At 51.0% G+C, this 20346-nt stretch overlaps 1 protein-coding gene across 1 annotated transcript in view; it reads right to left on the reverse strand.

The window, feature by feature from the left end:
* Nucleotides 1-20346, reverse strand: part of tapt1b (transmembrane anterior posterior transformation 1b) — a gene marked incomplete at its 5' end in the record, with an annotated part of 40941 nt that overhangs the window by 2235 nt on the left and 18360 nt on the right. The window contains 7 exon segments of the mRNA XM_031815989.1: nt 778-941; nt 6976-7052; nt 8306-8374; nt 8482-8541; nt 11276-11385; nt 19547-19587; nt 19711-19750. Coding sequence (XP_031671849.1) covers nt 778-941; nt 6976-7052; nt 8306-8374; nt 8482-8541; nt 11276-11385; nt 19547-19587; nt 19711-19750 — 561 coding nt within the window.

Below are 20346 nucleotides of genomic sequence, written 5' to 3' on the forward strand. Positions count from 1 at the left end.
CTGGAGGGGTGATGTGTGTGTTACCTGGAGGGGTGGTGTGTGTGTTACCCTGGGGGGTGGTGTTGTGTTACCTGGGGGGTGGCTGTGTGTGTGTTACCTGGGGGGGTGGTGTGTGTGTGTGTTACCTGGGGGGGTGTGTGTGTGTTACCTGGGGGGTGGTGTGTGTGTTACCTGGGGGGTTGGTGTGTGTGTTACCTGGGGGGGTGGTGTGTGTGTTACCTGGGGGGTGGTGTGTGTGTTACCTGGGGGGTGGTGTGTGTGTTACCTGGAGGGTGGTGTGTGTGTTACCTGGAGGGGTGGTGTGTGTGTTACCTGGAGGGGTGGTGTGTGTGTTACCTGGAGGGGTGGTGTGTGTGTTACCTGGAGGGGTGGTGTGTGTGTTACCTGGAGGGGTGGTGTGTGTGTGTTACCTGGAGGGGTGGTGTGTGTGTGTTACCTGGAGGGGTGGTGTGTGTGTTACCTGGAGGGTGGTGTGTGTGTTACCTGGAGGGGTGGTGTGTGTGTGTTACCTGGAGGGGTGGTGTGTGTGTGTTACCTGGAGGGGTGGTGTGTGTGTTACCTGGAGGGGTGGTGTGTGTGTTACCTGGAGGGGTGGTGTGTGTTACCTGGAGGGGTGGTGTGTGTGTTACCTGGAGGGGTGGTGTGTGTGTGTTACCTGAGGGGGTGGTGTGTGTGTGTGTGTGTTACCTGGAGGGGTGGTGTGTGTTACCTGGAGGGGTGGTGTGTGTTACCTGGGGGGGTGGTGTGTGTTACCTGGGGGGGTGGTGTGTGTGTTACCTGGGGGGGTGGTGTGTGTGGGTCTGTGTGCTCTAGAGTTGGAGCGGCTGGAGGCAGCAGAGGGGGGAGACTGGAACAGCTTCTCCTCCATATTGGCTTCTTTGACGAACACACAGGACGTTCCCAGCAACACGATACTGTTCAGTACCTTCAGAGAGATCATCCTACACACACACACACACACACACACACACACACACACACACACACACACACACACACACACACACACACACACACACACACACACACACACACACAGAGTTAAAGATACCCTTTGGGGTAGTGAGTGGACAAAAGACCCCATCAGACCAGAGCTGGACAAAAGACCCCATCAGACCAGAGCTGGACAAAAGACCCCATCAGACCAGAGCTGGACAAAAGACCCCATCAGACCAGAGCTGGACAACAGACCCCATCAGACCAGAGCTGGACAACAGACCCCATCAGACCAGAGCTGGACAAAAGACCCCATCAGACCAGAGCTGGACGATACGGACAACAGACCCCATCAGACCAGAGCTGGACAACAGACCCCATCAGACCAGAGCTGGACAAAAGACCCCATCAGACCAAAACTGGACAACAGACCCCATCAGACCAGAGCTGGACAAAAGACCCCATCAGACCAGAGCTGGACAAAAGACCCCATCATACCAGAGCTGGACAAAAGACCCCATCATACCAGAGCTGGACAAAAGACCCCATCATACCAGAGCTGGACAAAAGACCCCATCAGACCAGAGCTGGACAAAAGACCCCATCAGACCAGAGCTGGACAACAGACCCCGTCAGACCAGAGCTGGACAAAAGACCCCATCAGACCAGAGCTGGACAAAAGACCCCATCAGACCAGAGCTGGACAACAGACCCCATCAGACCAGAGCTGGACGATACAGACAACAGACCCCATCAGACCAGAGCTGGACAAAAGACCCCATCAGACCAGAGCTAGGTGATACGGACAAAAGACCCCATCAGACCAGAGCTGGACAAAAGACCCCATCAGACCAGAGCTGGACAAAAGACCCCATCAGACCAGAGCTGGACGATACGGACAAAAGACCCCATCAGACCAGAGCTGGACGATACGGACAACAGACCCCATCAGACCAGAGCTGGACAACAGACCCCATCAGACCAGAGCTGGACAAAAGACCCCATCATACCAGAGCTGGACAAAAGACCCCATCATACCAGAGCTGGACAAAAGACCCCATCAGACCAGAGCTGGACAAAAGACCCCATCAGACCAGAGCTGGACAACAGACCCCATCAGACCAAAGCTGGACAACAGACCCCATCAGACCAGAGCTGGACAAAAGACCCCATCAGACCAGAGCTGGACAAAAGACCCCATCATACCAGAGCTGGACAAAAGACCCCATCATACCAGAGCTGGACAAAAGACCCCATCATACCAGAGCTGGACAAAAGACCCCATCAGACCAGAGCTGGACGATACGGACAAAAGACCCCATCAGACCAGAGCTGGACGATACGGACAACAGACCCCATCAGACCAGAGCTGGACAACAGACCCCATCAGACCAGAGCTGGACAAAAGACCCCATCAGACCAGAGCTGGACAAAAGACCCCCTCATACCAGAGCTGGACAAAAGACCCCATCATACCAGAGCTGGACAAAAGACCCCATCAGACCAGAGCTGGACAAAAGACCCCATCAGACCAGAGCTGGACAACAGACCCCATCAGACCAAAGCTGGACAACAGACCCCATCAGACCAGAGCTGGACAAAAGACCCCATCAGACCAGAGCTGGACAAAAGACCCCATCATACCAGAGCTGGACAAAAGACCCCATCATACCAGAGCTGGACAAAAGACCCCATCATACCAGAGCTGGACAAAAGACCCCATCAGACCAGAGCTGGACAAAAGACCCCATCAGACCAGAGCTGGACAAAAGACCCCATCAGACCAGAGCTGGACAACAGACCCCGTCAGACCAGAGCTGGACAAAAGACCCCATCAGACCAGAGCTGGACAAAAGACCCCATCAGACCAGAGCTGGACAAAAGACCCCATCATAACAGAGCTGGTCAAAAGACCCCATCATACCAGAGCTGGACAAAAGACCCCATCATACCAGAGCTGGACAAAAGACCCCATCATACCAGAGCTGGACAAAAGACCCCATCAGACCAGAGCTGGACAAAAGACCCCATCAGACCAAAACTGGACAACAGACCCCATCAGACCAGAGCTGGACAAAAGACCCCATCAGACCAGAGCTGGACAAAAGACCCCATCATACCAGAGCTGGACAAAAGACCCCATCATACCAGAGCTGGACAAAAGACCCCATCAGACCAGAGCTGGACAAAAGACCCCATCAGACCAGAGCTGGACAAAAGACCCCATCAGACCAGAGCTGGACAAAAGACCCCATCAGACCAGAGCTGGACAAAAGACCCCATCAGACCAGAGCTGGACAAAAGACCCCATCAGACCAGAGCTGGACGATACGGACAAAAGACCCCATCAGACCAGAGCTGGACGATACGGACAACAGACCCCATCAGACCAGAGCTGGACAACAGACCCCATCAGACCAGAGCTGGACAAAAGACCCCATCAGACCAGAGCTGGACAAAAGACCCCATCATACCAGAGCTGGACAAAAGACCCCATCATACCAGAGCTGGACAAAAGACCCCATCAGACCAGAGCTGGACAAAAGACCCCATCAGACCAGAGCTGGACAACAGACCCCATCAGACCAAAGCTGGACAACAGACCCCATCAGACCAGAGCTGGACAAAAGACCCCATCAGACCAGAGCTGGACAAAAGACCCCATCATACCAGAGCTGGACAAAAGACCCCATCATACCAGAGCTGGACAAAAGACCCCATCATACCAGAGCTGGACAAAAGACCCCATCAGACCAGAGCTGGACGATACGGACAAAAGACCCCATCAGACCAGAGCTGGACGATACGGACAACAGACCCCATCAGACCAGAGCTGGACAACAGACCCCATCAGACCAGAGCTGGACAAAAGACCCCATCAGACCAGAGCTGGACAAAAGACCCCCTCATACCAGAGCTGGACAAAAGACCCCATCATACCAGAGCTGGACAAAAGACCCCATCAGACCAGAGCTGGACAAAAGACCCCATCAGACCAGAGCTGGACAACAGACCCCATCAGACCAAAGCTGGACAACAGACCCCATCAGACCAGAGCTGGACAAAAGACCCCATCAGACCAGAGCTGGACAAAAGACCCCATCATACCAGAGCTGGACAAAAGACCCCATCATACCAGAGCTGGACAAAAGACCCCATCATACCAGAGCTGGACAAAAGACCCCATCAGACCAGAGCTGGACAAAAGACCCCATCAGACCAGAGCTGGACAAAAGACCCCATCAGACCAGAGCTGGACAACAGACCCCGTCAGACCAGAGCTGGACAAAAGACCCCATCAGACCAGAGCTGGACAAAAGACCCCATCAGACCAGAGCTGGACAAAAGACCCCATCATAACAGAGCTGGACAAAAGACCCCATCATACCAGAGCTGGACAAAAAGACCCCATCATACCAGAGCTGGACAAAAGACCCCATCATACCAGAGCTGGACAAAGACCCCATCAGACCAGAGCTGGACAAAAGACCCCATCAGACCAAAACTGGACAACAGACCCCATCAGACCAGAGCTGGACAAAAGACCCCATCAGACCAGAGCTGGACAAAAGACCCCATCATACCAGAGCTGGACAAAAGACCCCATCATACCAGAGCTGGACAAAAGACCCCATCAGACCAGAGCTGGACAAAAGACCCCATCAGACCAGAGCTGGACAAAAGACCCCATCAGACCAGAGCTGGACAAAAGACCCCATCAGACCAGAGCTGGACAACAGACCCCGTCAGACCAGAGCTGGACAAAATACCCCATCAGACCAGAGCTGGACAAAAGACCCCATCAGACCAGAGCTGGACAACAGACCCCATCAGACCAGAGCTGGACGATACAGACAACAGACCCCATCAGACCAGAGCTGGACAAAAGACCCCATCAGACCAGAGTTGGGTGATACGGACAAAAGACCCCATCAGACCAGAGCTGGACAAAAGACCCCATCAGACCAGAGCTGGACAAAAGACCCCATCAGACCAGAGCTGGACGATACGGACAAAAGACCCCATCAGACCAGAGCTGGACGATACGGACAACAGACCCCATCAGACCAGAGCTGGACAACAGACCCCATCAGACCAGAGCTGGACAAAAGACCCCATCATACCAGAGCTGGACAAAAGACCCCATCATACCAGAGCTGGACAAAAGACCCCATCAGACCAGAGCTGGACAAAAGACCCCATCAGACCAGAGCTGGACAACAGACCCCATCAGACCAAAGCTGGACAACAGACCCCATCAGACCAGAGCTGGACAAAAGACCCCATCAGACCAGAGCTGGACAAAAGACCCCATCATACCAGAGCTGGACAAAAGACCCCATCATACCAGAGCTGGACAAAAGACCCCATCAGACCAGAGCTGGACAAAAGACCCCATCAGACCAGAGCTGGACAAAAGACCCCATCAGACCAGAGCTGGACAACAGACCCCGTCAGACCAGAGCTGGACAAAAGACCCCATCAGACCAGAGCTGGACAAAAGACCCCATCAGACCAGAGCTGGACAAAAGACCCCATCATACCAGAGCTGGACGATACGGACAAAAGACCCAATCAGACCAGAGCTGGACAACAGACCCCATCATACCAGAGCTGGACAAAAGACCCCATCAGACCAGAGCTGGACAAAAGACCCCATCAGACCAGAGCTGGACGATACAGACAACAGACCCCATCATACCAGAACTGGACAACAGACCCCATCATACCAGAGCTGGACAAAAGACCCCATCATACCAGAGCTGGACAAAAGACCCCATCAGACCAGAGCTGGACAAAAGACCCCATCAGACCAGAGCTGGACAAAAGACCCCATCAGACCAGAGCTGGACAAAAGACCCCATCATACCAGAGCTGGAAAAAAGACCCCATCAGACCAGAGCTGGACAACAGACCCCATCAGACCAGAGCTGGACAAAAGACCCCATCAGACCAGAGCTGGACAAAAGACACACCACCAGAAATTGACCCATTTTGCTCGACAACGATAAACACAAGATTTCATTTTTTATTTAATTTTCACCTCAAACGGCGTCCTCATCTTAGTGACATACTGCAGATAGAGAGAGGTTTAATAATCTCAGTAGAGTTGAGAAATACCTCTCTAACTTCACGTGTGTGAGGCCCATCCGATATTGGACAGAAGTGGTCGTTTAGGCCACTAGGGCCACTAGGGGGCCTATTTAAAATGGCGTTTTACCCCCAGGTAGAAGAGAAGACATCTTACCCCCAGGTAGAAGAGAAGACATCTTAACCCCAGGTAGAAGAGAAGACATCTTACCCCCAGGTAGAAGAGAAGGTGTCTTACCCCCAGGTAGAAGAGAAGGTGTCTTACCCCAGGTAGAAGAGAAGGTGTCTTACCCCAGGTAGAAGAGAAGGCATCTGACCCCAGGTAGAAGAGAAGGTGTCTTATCCCAGGTAGAAGAGAAGGTGTCTTACCCCAGGTAGAAGAGAAGGTGTCTTACCCCAGGTAGAAGAGAAGGCATCTGACCCCAGGTAGAAGAGAAGGTGTCTTACCCCAGGTAGGAGAGAAGGTGTTTTACCCCAGGTAGAAGAGAAGGTGTCTTACCCCAGGTAGAAGTGAAAAACATCTTACCCCAGGTAGAAGAGAAGGTGTCTTACCCCAGGTAGAAGAGAAGACATCTTACCCCCAGGTAGAAGAGAGGATGTCTTACCCCCAGGTAGAAGAGAAGGTGTCTTACCCCCAGGTAGAAGAGAATGTGTCTTACCCCCAGGTAGAAGAGAAGGTGTCTTACCCCAGGTAGAAGAGAAGGTGTCTTACCCCCAGGTAGAAGTGAAGGTGTCTTACCCCAGGTAGAAGAGAAGGTGTCTTACCCCCAGGTAGAAGAGAAGACGTCTTACCCCAGATAGAAGAGAAGGTGTCTTACCCCAGGTAGAAGAGAAGGTGTCTTACCCCAGGTAGAAGAGAAGGTGTCTTACCCCAGGTAGAAGAGAAGACGTCTTACCCCAGATAGAAGAGAAGGTGTCTTACCCCAGGTAGAAGAGAAGGTGTCTTACCCCAGGTAGAAGAGAAGAACACACATGAAGGAGAGAGATCCCTGGATCTTCACTGAGCTGGTCACCACCCTGATCAACTGAAACAGACACACACACACCAATATCCCTGTCAATAATAACCCTGTCTCCTCCCCCAGACCTGGGTTCAATATCAGCCTAATCAATAATAACCCTGTCTCCTCCCTCCAGACCTGGGTTCAATATCAATATCAGCCTAATCAATAATAACCCTGTCTCCTCCCTCCAGACCTGGGTTCAATATCAATACCAGCCCAATCAATAATAACCCTGTCTCCTCCCTTCAGACCTGGGTTCAATATCAGCCTAATCAATAATAACCCTGTCTCCTCCCTCCAGACCTGGGTTCAATATCAGCCTAATCAATAATAACCCTGTCTCCTCCCTTCAGACCTGGGTTCAATATCAGCCTAATCAATAATAACCCTGTCTCCTCCCCCCAGACCTGGGTTCAATATCAGCCTAATCAATAATAACCCTGTCTCCTCCCCCAGACCTGGGTTCAATATCAATACCAGCCTAATCAATAATAACCCTGTCTCCTCCCCCCAGACCTGGGTTCAATATCAATACCAGCCTAATCAATAATAACCCTGTCCCCTCCCCCAGACCTGGGTTCAATATCAGCCTAATCAATAATAACCCTGTCTCCTCCCCCAGACCTGGGTTCAATATCAATACCAGCCCAATCAATAATAACCCTGTCTCCTCCCCCAGACCTGGGTTCAATATAAATATCAGCCTAATCAATAATAACCCTGTCTCTTCCCCCCCAGACCTGGGTTCAATATCAATACCAGCCCAATCAATAATAACCCTGTCTCCTCCCTGCAGACCCACCCTTAATGAGCTGTAATACTAGTTGAATCCAGGCCTGCAGACCCAGCCTTAAAGAGCTGTAATACTAGTTGAACCCAGGCCTGCAGACCCAGCCTTAAAGAGCTGTAATACTAGTTGAACCCAGGCCTGCAGACCCATCCTTAAAGAGCTGTAATACTAGTTGAACCCAGGCCTGCAGACCCAGCCTTAAAGAGCTGTAATACTAGTTGAACCCAGGCCTGCAGACCCATCCTTAAAGAGCTGTAATACTAGTTGAACCCAGGTCTGCAGACCCAGCCTTAAAGAGCTGTAATACTAGTTGAACCCAGGCCTGCAGACCCAGCCTTAAAGAGCTGTAATACTAGTTGAACCCAGGCCTGCAGACCCACCCTTAAAGAGTTGTAATACTAGTTGAACCCAGGCCTGCAGACCCAGCCTTAAAGAGCTGTAATACTAGTTGAACCCAGGCCTGCAGACCCAGCCAGTCTCTTACCAGCAGAGCTAAAGGCAGTGGAATGAAGCCCATTCTCCTGGAGACTGAGTCACTGTAGTCTGTATAGGCCTGGCAAACAAACACACACCATATGAATAATGACCCGTCAATAACAACTCATCAATAAATCAATACAATATATTAAATCATCATCAATATTCATGTTTAAATCTCACGTTTTTCTGTCTGCTGCTGACGAGGTCAAACGCCAGGCTGGCGCGGTACTCCCCGTAGACCTGATGACAGATGTGGTAAACAGATGAGCTCTAATATATCGGTACCCTTGATGACATAGATGTGGTAAACAGATGAGCTCTAATATATTGGCACCCTTGATGACATAGATGTGGTAAACAGATGAGCTCTAATATATCGGCACCCTTGATGACAGTCAGATGTGGTAAACAGATGAGCTCTAATATATTGGCACCCTTGATGACATAGATGTGGTAAACAGATGAGCTCTAATATATCGGCACCCTTGATGACATAGATGTGGTAAACAGATGAGCTCTAATATATTGGCACCCTTGATGACATAGATGTGGTAAACAGATGAGCTCTAATATATCGGCACCCTTGATGACATAGATGTGGTAAACAGATGAGCTCTAATATATCGGCACCCTTGATGACATAGATGTGGTAAACAGATGAGCTCTAATATATCGGCACCCTTGATGACAGTCAGATGTGGTAAACAGATGAGCTCTAATATATTAGCACCCTTGATGACAGTCAGATGTGGTAAACAGATGAGCTCTAATATATCGGCACCCTTGATGACATAGATGTGGTAAACAGATGAGCTCTAATATATTGGCACCCTTGATGACATAGATGTGGTAAACAGATGAGCTCTAATATATCGGCACCCTTGATGACATAGATGTGGTAAACAGATGAGCTCTAATATATCGGCACCCTTGATGACATAGATGTGGTAAACAGATGAGCTCTAATATATCGGCACCCTTGATGACAGTCAGATGTGGTAAACAGATGAGCTCTAATATATTGGCACCCTTGATGACAGTCAGATGTGGTAAACAGATGAGCTCTAATATATCGGCACCCTTGATGACATAGATGTGGTAAACAGATGAGCTCTAATATATCGGCACCCTTGATGACAGTCAGATGTGGTAAACAGATGAGCTCTAATATATTGGCACCCTTGATGACATAGATGTGGTAAACAGATGAGCTCTAATATATCGGCACCCTTGATGACAGTCAGATGTGGTAAACAGATGAGCTCTAATATATCGGCACCCTTGATGACAGTCAGATGTGGTAAACACATGAGCTCTAATATATTGGCACCCTTGATGACAGTCAGATGTGGTAAACAGATGAGCTCTAATATATTGGCACCCTTGATGACATAGATGTGGTAAACAGATGAGCTCTAATATATCGGCACCCTTGATGACATAGATGTGGTAAACAGATGAGCTCTAATATATCGGCACCCTTGATGACATAGATGTGGTAAACAGATGAGCTCTAATATATCGGCACCCTTGATGACATAGATGTGGTAAACAGATGAGCTCTAATATATCGTCACCCTTGATGACATAGATGTGGTAAACAGATGAGCTCTAATATATCGGCACCCTTGATGACAGTCAGATGTGGTAAACAGATGAGCTCTAATATATCGGCACCCTTGATGACATAGATGTGGTAAACAGATGAGCTCTAATATATCGGCACCCTTGATGACATAGATGTGGTAAACAGATGAGCTCTAATATATTGGCACCCTTGATGACAGTCAGATGTGGTAAACAGATGAGCTCTAATATATCGGCACCCTTGATGACAGTCAGATGTGGTAAACAGATGAGCTCTAATATATCGGCACCCTTGATGACAGTCAGATGTGGTAAACAGATGAGCTCTAATATATCGGCACCCTTGATGACAGTCAGATGTGGTAAACAGATGAGCTCTAATATATCGGCACCCTTGATGACAGTCAGATGTGGTAAACAGATGAGCTCTAATATATCGGCACCCTTGATGACAGTCAGATGTGGTAAACAGATGAGCTCTAATATATCGGCACCCTTGATGACATAGATGTGGTAAACAGATGAGCTCTAATATATCGGCACCCTTGATGACAGTCAGATGTGGTAAACAGATGAGCTCTAATATATCGGCACCCTTGATGACATAGATGTGGTAAACAGATGAGCTCTAATATATCGGCACCCTTGATGACATAGTTAGATTGACCAGTTTTTTTAAACTGGCTGAATGTTTATTTTAGTTGTCACGATCAGTTGTCACGATCGTCTAATGAATTAACGGACCAAGGCGCAGCGTGAATGGAGTTCCACATGTTTATTAAATGAAACTCACAACAACAAAGAGCAACGAAACGTGACGTTCTGTAGAGCTCACAGGCATCAACACAAAAACAAGATCCCACAAAAACCCAGTGGGGAAAAGGGCTGCCTAAATATGATCCCCAATCAGAGACAACGATAGACAGCTGCCTCTGATTGGGAACCATACCAGGCCAACACAAAAACTAGAGTAACCACCCTAGTCACACCCCGACCTAACCAAACTAGAGAATAAAAGGCTCTCTAAGGTCAGGGCGTGACACCTGTAGACACACCCCCAGGAGAGGACGGAGGGAGGGACGGATGGACACTTACGTCTGCAGTGATGTCGTTATACTAACCCTAAACCACACCCCCAGGAGAGGATGGACGGAGGGACGGATGGACACTTACGTCTGCAGTGATGTCGTTATACTAACCCTAAACCACACCCCCAGGAGAGGATGGACGGAGGGACACTTACGTCTGCAGTGATGTCGTTATACTAACCCTAAACCACACCCCCAGGAGAGGACGGACGGAGGGACGGATGGACACTTACGTCTGCAGTGATGTCGTTAAACTAACCCTAAACCACACCGCCAGGAGAGGACGGAGGGACACTTACGTCTGCAGTGATGTCGTTAAACTTGGTGATGAAGGCGTGCTTGACAACATCCACGGTAACCTCAGACGCTATCACCATGACGACGTCAGGAAACAGCACCCACAGGTGGTCTGTCATTAAAAATCAAATCATATTAACCGATCAGTACATTATCAGAACATCACTAATCAATAATGAAATCATCAGTACATTATCAGAACATCACTAATCAATAATGAAATCATCAGTACATTATCAGAACATCACTAATCAATAATGAAATCATCAGTACATTATCAGAACATCACTAATCAATAATGAAATCATCAGTACATTATCAGAACATCACTAATCAATAATGAAATCATCAGTACATTATCAGAACATCACTAATCAATAATGAAATCATCAGTACATTATCAGAACATCACTAATCAATAATGAAATCATCAGTACATTATCAGAACATCACTAATCATTCATATTAACCGATCAGGAAATGATCAATACATTATTAATACATCACTAAATCAATAACATCAGCGATTGATACATTTTCAATACAGACACCCAGTCCATACGAGTCCAGTTTATGACGAGTGCTGATAATCCGGTTGTAAAACAGTCTAATGTGCTCTAACCTGTCTCTCCTCTGGTCAATGTAATTATGACAGAGTAATACAATATTACAACAGCCAAACTGACAGGTAACTCCTATGCTGTGAACATCTCCCCTGAACACTGAATGTTTCAGTCTTACCAATAGATCAAGATCTCAGCTGGCCACCTGGCCCACCTTTAGCCTTATCACCCTCTCAGCTGGCCACCTGGCCACCTTTAGCCTTACCACCATCTCAGCTAGCCACCTGGCCCACCTTTAGCCTTACCACCCTCTCAGCTGGCCACCTGGCCCACCTTTAGCCTTACCAATAGACCACCCTCTCAGCTATCCACCTGGCCCACCTTTAGCCTTACCACCATCTCAGCTGGCCACCTGGCCCACCTTTAGCCTTATCACCCTCTCAGCTAGCCACCTGGCCCACCTTTAGCCTTACCACCATCTCAGCTGGCCACCTGGCCCACCTTTAGCCTTACCAATAGACCACCCTCTCAGCTATCCACCTGGCCCACCTTTAGCCTTACCACCATCTCAGCTGGCCACCTGGCCCACCTTTAGCCTTACCAATAGATCACCCTCTCAGCTGGCCACCTGGCCCACCTTTAGCCTTACCAATAGACCACCCTCTCAGCTATCCACCTGGCCCACCTTTAGCCTTACCACCATCTCAGCTGGCCACCTGGCCCACCTTTAGCCTTACCAATAGATCACCCTCTCAGCTGGCCACCTGGCCCACCTTTAGCCTTACCAATAGATCACCCTCTCAGCTATCCACCTGGCCCACCTTTAGCCTTACCAATAGACCACCCTCTCAGCTAGCCACCTGGCCCACCCTTAGCCTTACCACCATCTCAGCTAGCCACCTGGCCCACCTTTAGCCTTACCAATAGACCACCCTCTCAGCTAGCCACCTGGCCCACCTTTAGCCTTACCACCATCTCAGCTAGCCACCTGGCCCACCTTTAGCCTTATCACCCTCTCAGCTATCCACCTGGCCCACCTTTAGCCTTATCACCCTCTCAGCTAGCCACCTGGCCACCTTTAGCCTTACCAATAGACCACCCTCTCAGCTAGCACCTGGCCCACCTTTAGCCTTACCACCATCTCAGCTGGCCACCTGGCCCACCCTTAGCCTTACCACCATCTCAGCTGGCCACCTGGCCCACCCTTAGCCTTACCACCATCTCAGCTAGCCACCTGGCCCACCTTTAGCCTTATCACCCTCTCAGCTGGCTGCTGACCCACCTTTAGCCTTATCACCCTCTCAGCTAGCCACCTGGCCCACCCTTAGCCTTATCACCCTCTCAGCTGGCCACCTGGCCCACCTTTAGCCTTATCACCCTCTCAGCTAGCCACCTGGCCCACCTTTAGCCTTATCACCCTCTCAGCTAGCCACCTGGCCCACCCTTAGCCTTACCACCATCTCAGCTAGCCACCTGGCCCACCTTTAGCCTTACCAATAGACCACCCTCTCAGCTAGCCACCTGGCCCACCCTTAGCCTTACCACCCTCTCAGCTATCCACCTGGCCCACCTTTAGCCTTATCACCCTCTCAGCTAGCCCACCTGGCCACCTTTAGCCTTACCAATAGACCACCCTCTCAGCTAGCACCTGGCCCACCTTTAGCCTTACCACCATCTCAGCTGGCCACCTGGCCCACCCTTAGCCTTACCACCATCTCAGCTGGCCACCTGGCCCACCCTTAGCCTTACCACCATCTCAGCTAGCCACCTGGCCAACCTTTAGCCTTATCACCCTCTCAGCTGGCTGCTGACCCACCTTTAGCCTTATCACCCTCTCAGCTAGCCACCTGGCCCACCCTTAGCCTTATCACCCTCTCAGCTGGCCACCTGGCCCACCTTTAGCCTTATCACCCTCTCAGCTAGCCACCTGGCCCACCTTTAGCCTTATCACCCTCTCAGCTAGCCACCTGGCCCACCCTTAGCCTTACCACCATCTCAGCTAGCCACCTGGCCACCTTTAGCCTTACCAATAGACCACCCTCTCAGCTAGCACCTGGCCCACCTTTAGCCTTACCACCATCTCAGCTGGCCACCTGGCCCACCCTTAGCCTTACCACCATCTCAGCTGGCCACCTGGCCCACCCTTAGCCTTACCACCATCTCAGCTAGCCACCTGGCCCACCTTTAGCCTTATCACCCTCTCAGCTGGCTGCTGACCCACCTTTAGCCTTATCACCCTCTCAGCTAGCCACCTGGCCCACCCTTAGCCTTATCACCCTCTCAGCTGGCCACCTGGCCCACCTTTAGCCTTATCACCCTCTCAGCTAGCCACCTGGCCCACCTTTAGCCTTATCACCCTCTCAGCTAGCCACCTGGCCCACCCTTAGCCTTACCACCATCTCAGCTAGCCACCTGGCCCACCTTTAGCCTTACCACCATCTCAGCTGGCCACCTTTAGCCTTACCAATACATCACCCTCTCAGCTAGCCACCTGGCCCACCCTTAGCCTTACCACCATCTCAGCTGGCCACCTGGCCCACCTTTAGCCTTATCACCCTCTCAGCTAGCCACCTGGCCCACCTTTAGCCTTACCACCATCTCAGCTGGCCACCTGGCCCACCTTTAGCCTTACCACCATCTCAGCTGGCCACCTGGCCCACCCTTAGCCTTACCACCATCTCAGCTAGCCACCTGGCCCACCCGTAGCCTTACCACCATCTCAGCTGGCCACCTGGCCCACCTTTAGCCTTACCAATAGACCACCCTCTCAGCTATCCACCTGGCCCACCTTTAGCCTTACCACCATCTCAGCTGGCCACCTGGCCACCTTTAGCCTTATCACCCTCTCAGCTAGTCACCTGGCCCACCTTTAGCCTTACCACCATCTCAGCTAGCCACCTTTAGCCTTACCAATACACCACCCTCTCAGCTAGCCACCTGGCCACCTTTAGCCTTACCATCATTTCAGCTAGCCACCTGGCCCACCTTTAGCCTTACCAATAGATCACCCTCTCAGCTGGCCACCTGGCCACCTTTAGCCTTATCACCCTCTCAGCTGGCCACCTGACCCACCTTTAGCCTTACCAATAGACCACCCTCTCAGCTAGCCACCTGGCCACCTTTAGCCTTACCAATAGACCACCCTCCTCCAGGAGAGATACTGGGTGGTCAACCCTCCTCCAGGAGAGATACTGGTTTGCAGGTCTTTTCTCGAGTCCTGCTCTAACACACCAGAACCCAGTCCTGCTGTAACACACCAGAACCCAGTCCTGCTCTAACACACCAGAACCCAGTCCTGCTCTAACACACCAGAACCCAGTCCTGCTCTAACACACCAGAACCCAGTCCTACTCTAACACACCAGAACCCAGTCCTACTCCAACACACCAGAACCCAGTCCTGCTCTAACACACCAGAACCCAGTCCTACTCTAACACACCAGAACCCAGTCCTGCTCTAACACACCAGAACCCAGTCCTACTCCAACACACCAGAACCCAGTCCTACTCCAACACACCAGAACCCAGTCCTACTCCAACACACCAGAACCCAGTCCTACTCTAACACACCAGAACCCAGTCCTGCTCTAACACACCAGAACCCAGTCCTACTCCAACACACCAGAACCCAGTCCTACTCTAACACACCAGAACCCAGTCCTACTCCAACACACCAGAACCCAGTCCTACTCCTAACACACCAGAACCCAGTCCTGCTCTAACACACCAGAACCCAGTCCTACTCCAACACACCAGAACCCAGTCCTGCTCTAACACACCAGAACCCAGTCCTGCTCCAACACACCAGAACCCAGTCCTACTCCAACACACCAGAACCCAGTCCTACTCCAACACACCAGAACCCAGTCCTACTCCAAACACACCAGAATCCAGTCCTACTCCAACACACCAGAACCCAGTCCTGCTCTAACACACCAGAACCCAGTCCTGCTCCAACACACCAGAACCCAGTCCTACTCCAACACACCAGAACCCAGTCCTACTCCAACACACCAGAACCCAGTCCTACTCCAACACACCAGAACCCAGTCCTACTCCAACACACCACAGTGTCTTTCCATACGGAGGGTTTTATTCAGCAGCCTGTCAGTGCAGTATTAACTCTGGGGGGGTTTAAGTGCCTTGCTCAAGGGCACAACGGCAGGAGATGTTATACATGGGGTCAGAGAGCAGCGGCCTTCCATTGTCAATACCAGTGATAATAATGAAGGGTTCCTGCGTCATAACACACCATTTTCAGTCACCTTTTAGGCCCACAGTGTGACACCTTTTAGGCCCCACAGTGTGACACCTTTTAGGCCCCACAGTGTGACACCTTCTAGGCCCCACAGTGTGACACCTTCTAGGCCCCACAGTGTTACACCTTCTAGGCCCCACAGTGTGACACCTTTTAGGCCCCACAGTGTGACACCTTTTAGGCCCCACGGTGTGACACCTTCTAGGCCCCACGGTGTGACACCTTTTAGGCCCCAGATAAACAAACAAACAAACAACAAACAAACAAGACAGACAGACAGACAGACAGACAGACCGACAGACAGACAGACGACAGGCAGACCAGACAGACAGACAGACAAGACAGAACAGACAGACAGACAGACAGACAGACAGACAGACAGACAGACAACGACAGACAGACAGACTAGACCGACGGAACAGACAGACCAGGACAGACAGGGACAGACAGACAGACAGACAGACAGGACAGACAGACAGACAGGACAGACAGACAGAACAGACGGACAGACCGAAGACAGACAAGACAGGACAGACATACAGACAGACAGACCAGACAGAAGACAGACCCGACAGACAGACAGACAGACAGACAGACAGACAGACAGACGACAGACAGACAGACAGACAGACAGACAGACAGACAGACAGACAGACAGACAGACAGACAGACAGACAGACAGACAGACAGACAGACAGACAGACAGACAGACAGACAGACAGACAGACAGACAGACAGACAGACAGACAGACAGACAGACAGACAGACAGACAGACAGACAGACAGACAGACAGACAGACAGACAGACAGACAGACAGACAGACAGACAGACAGACAGACAGACAGACAGACAGACAGACAGACAGACAGACAGACAGACAGACAGACAGACAGACAGACAGACAGACAGACAGACAGACAGACAGACAGACAGACAGACAGACAGACAGACAGACAGACAGACAGACAGACAGACAGACAGACAGACAGACAGACAGACAGACAGACAGACAGACAGACAGACAGACAGACAGACAGACAGACAGACAGACAGACAGACAGACAGACAGACAGACAGACAGACAGACAGACAGACAGACAGACAGACAGACAGACAGACAGACAGACAGACAGACAGACAGACAGACAGACAGACAGACAGACAGACAGACAGACAGACAGACAGACAGACAGACAGACAGACAGACAGACAGACAGACAGACAGACAGACAGACAGACAGACAGACAGACAGACAGACAGACAGACAGACAGACAGACAGACAGACAGACAGACAGACAGACAGACAGACAGACAGACAGACAGACAGACAGACAGACAGACAGACAGACAGACAGACAGACAGACAGACAGACAGACAGACAGACAGACAGACAGACAGACAGACAGACAGACAGACAGACAGACAGACAGACAGACAGACAGACAGACAGACAGACAGACAGACAGACAGACAGACAGACAGACAGACAGACAGACAGACAGACAGACAGACAGACAGACAGACAGACAGACAGACAGACAGACAGACAGACAGACAGACAGACAGACAGACAGACAGACAGACAGACAGACAGACAGACAGACAGACAGACAGACAGACAGACAGACAGACAGACAGACAGACAGACAGACAGACAGACAGACAGACAGACAGACAGACAGACAGACAGACAGACAGACAGACAGACAGACAGACAGACAGACAGACAGACAGACAGACAGACAGACAGACAGACAGACAGACAGACAGACAGACAGACAGTAGTTACCAGGGTTCCATGAGAACTGCTCCATGTTCCGTAGACAGACAGACAGACAGGCAGACAGACAGACAGACAGACAGACAGGCAGGCAGACAGACAGACAGACAGTAGTTACCAGGGTTCCATGAGAACTGCTCCATGTTCCGTAGACAGACAGACAGACAGACAGACAGACAGACAGACAGACAGGCAGACAGACAGACAGACAGGCAGACAGACAGACAGACAGACAGACAGACAGACAGACAGACAGACAGACAGACAGACAGACAGACAGACAGACAGTAGTTACCAGGGTTCCATGAGAACTGCTCCATGTTCCGTAGACAGACAGACAGACAGGCAGACAGACAGACAGACAGACAGACAGGCAGACAGACAGACAGGCAGGCAGACAGACAGACAGACAGTAGTTACCAGGGTTCCATGAGAACTGCTCCATGTTCCGTAGACAGACAGACAGACAGACAGACAGACAGACAGACAGACAGACAGACAGACAGGCAGACAGACAGACAGGCAGACAGACAGACAGTAGTTACCAGGGTTCCATGAGAACTGCTCCATGTTCCGTAGACAGACAGACAGACAGACAGACAGGCAGACAGACAGACAGACAGACAGTAGTTACCAGGGTTCCATGAGAACTGCTCCATGTTCCGTAGACAGACAGACAGACAGACAGACAGACAGACAGACAGTAGTTACCAGGGTTCCATGAGAACTGCTCCATGTTCCGTAGACAGACAGACAGACAGACAGACAGACAGACAGGCAGACAGACAGACAGACAGTAGTTACCAGGGTTCCATGAGAACTGCTCCATGTTCCGTAGACAGACAGGCAGGCAGACAGACAGACAGACAGTAGTTACCAGGGTTCCATGAGAACTGCTCCATGTTCCGTAGACAGACAGACAGACAGACAGACAGGCAGACAGACAGACAGGCAGACAGACAGTAGTTACCAGGGTTCCATGAGAACTGCTCCATGTTCCGTAGACAGACAGACAGGCAGACAGACAGACAGACAGGCAGACAGACAGTAGTTACCAGGGTTCCATGAGAACTGCTCCATGTTCCGTAGACAGACAGACAGACAGACAGACAGTAGTTACCAGGGTTCCATGAGAACTGCTCCATGTTCCGTAGACAGACAGACAGTAGTTACCAGGGTTCCATGAGAACTGCTCCATGTTCCGTAGACAGACAGACAGACAGACAGACAGACAGTAGTTACCAGGGTTCCATGAGAACTGCTCCATGTTCCGTAGACAGACAGACAGACAGTAGTTACCAGGGTTCCATGAGAACTGCTCCATGTTCCGTAGACAGACAGACAGACAGACGGACAGTAGTTACCAGGGTTCCATGAGAACTGCTCCATGTTCCGTAGACAGACAGACAGACAGTAGTTACCAGGGTTCCATGAGAACTGCTCCATGTTCCGTAGACAGACAGACAGACAGACAGTAGTTACCAGGGTTCCATGAGAACTGCTCCATGTTCCGTAGACAGACAGACAGACAGACAGTAGTTACCAGGGTTCCATGAGAACTGCTCCATGTTCCGTAGACAGACAGACAGACAGACAGACAGTAGTTACCAGGGTTCCATGAGAACTGCTCCATGTTCCGTAGACAGACAGACAGACAGACAGTAGTTACCAGGGTTCCATGAGAACTGCTCCATGTTCCGTAGACAGACAGACAGAAGACCAGTAGTTACCAGGGTTCCATGAGAACTGCTCCCATGTTCCGTAGACAGACGACAGACAGACAGTAGTTACCAGGGTTCCATGAGAACTGCTCCATGTTCCGTAGACCCGACAATGAGTAACAGAACATAGTTAGTGAACCTCTCCTTTCATGCTCTGTGGAGAGAGAGAGGCAGGGTGAGACCAGGGGGATGAGGTGAGAGAGAGAGGAGGGGAGACAGGGGGATGAGGTGAGAGAGAGGGGGTGTGGGGAGAGAGAGAGAGGAGGGGAGACAGGGGGATGAGGTGAGAGAGAGGGGGTGTGGGGAGAGAGAGAGAAAGAGAGAGAGGAGGGGAGACAGGGGGATGAGGTGAGAGAGAGAGGAGGGGACAGGGGGATGAGGTGAGAGAGAGAGGAGGGGAGACAGGGGGATGAGGTGAGAGAGAGAGGAGGGGAGACAGGGGGATGAGGTGAGAGAGAGAGGAGGGGATACAGGGGGATGAGGTGAGAGAGAGGGGGTGTGGGGAGAGAGAGAGAGGAGGGGAGACAGGGGGATGAGGTGAGAGAGAGGGGGTGTGGGAGAGAGAGAGAAAGAGAGAGAGGAGGGGAGACAGGGGGATGAGGTGAGAGAGAGAGGAGGGGAGAGAGGGGGGAGAGAGAGGAGGGGAGAGAGAGAAAGAGAGAGAGGAGGGGAGAGAGAGAAAGAGAGAGAGGAGGGGAGAGAGAGAAAGAGAGAGGAGGGGAGAGAGAGAAAGAGAGAGGAGGGAGAG

Source organism: Oncorhynchus kisutch, unplaced genomic scaffold, assembly GCF_002021735.2.
Source record: "Oncorhynchus kisutch isolate 150728-3 unplaced genomic scaffold, Okis_V2 scaffold721, whole genome shotgun sequence".
Lineage (NCBI taxonomy): Eukaryota > Metazoa > Chordata > Actinopteri > Salmoniformes > Salmonidae > Oncorhynchus > Oncorhynchus kisutch.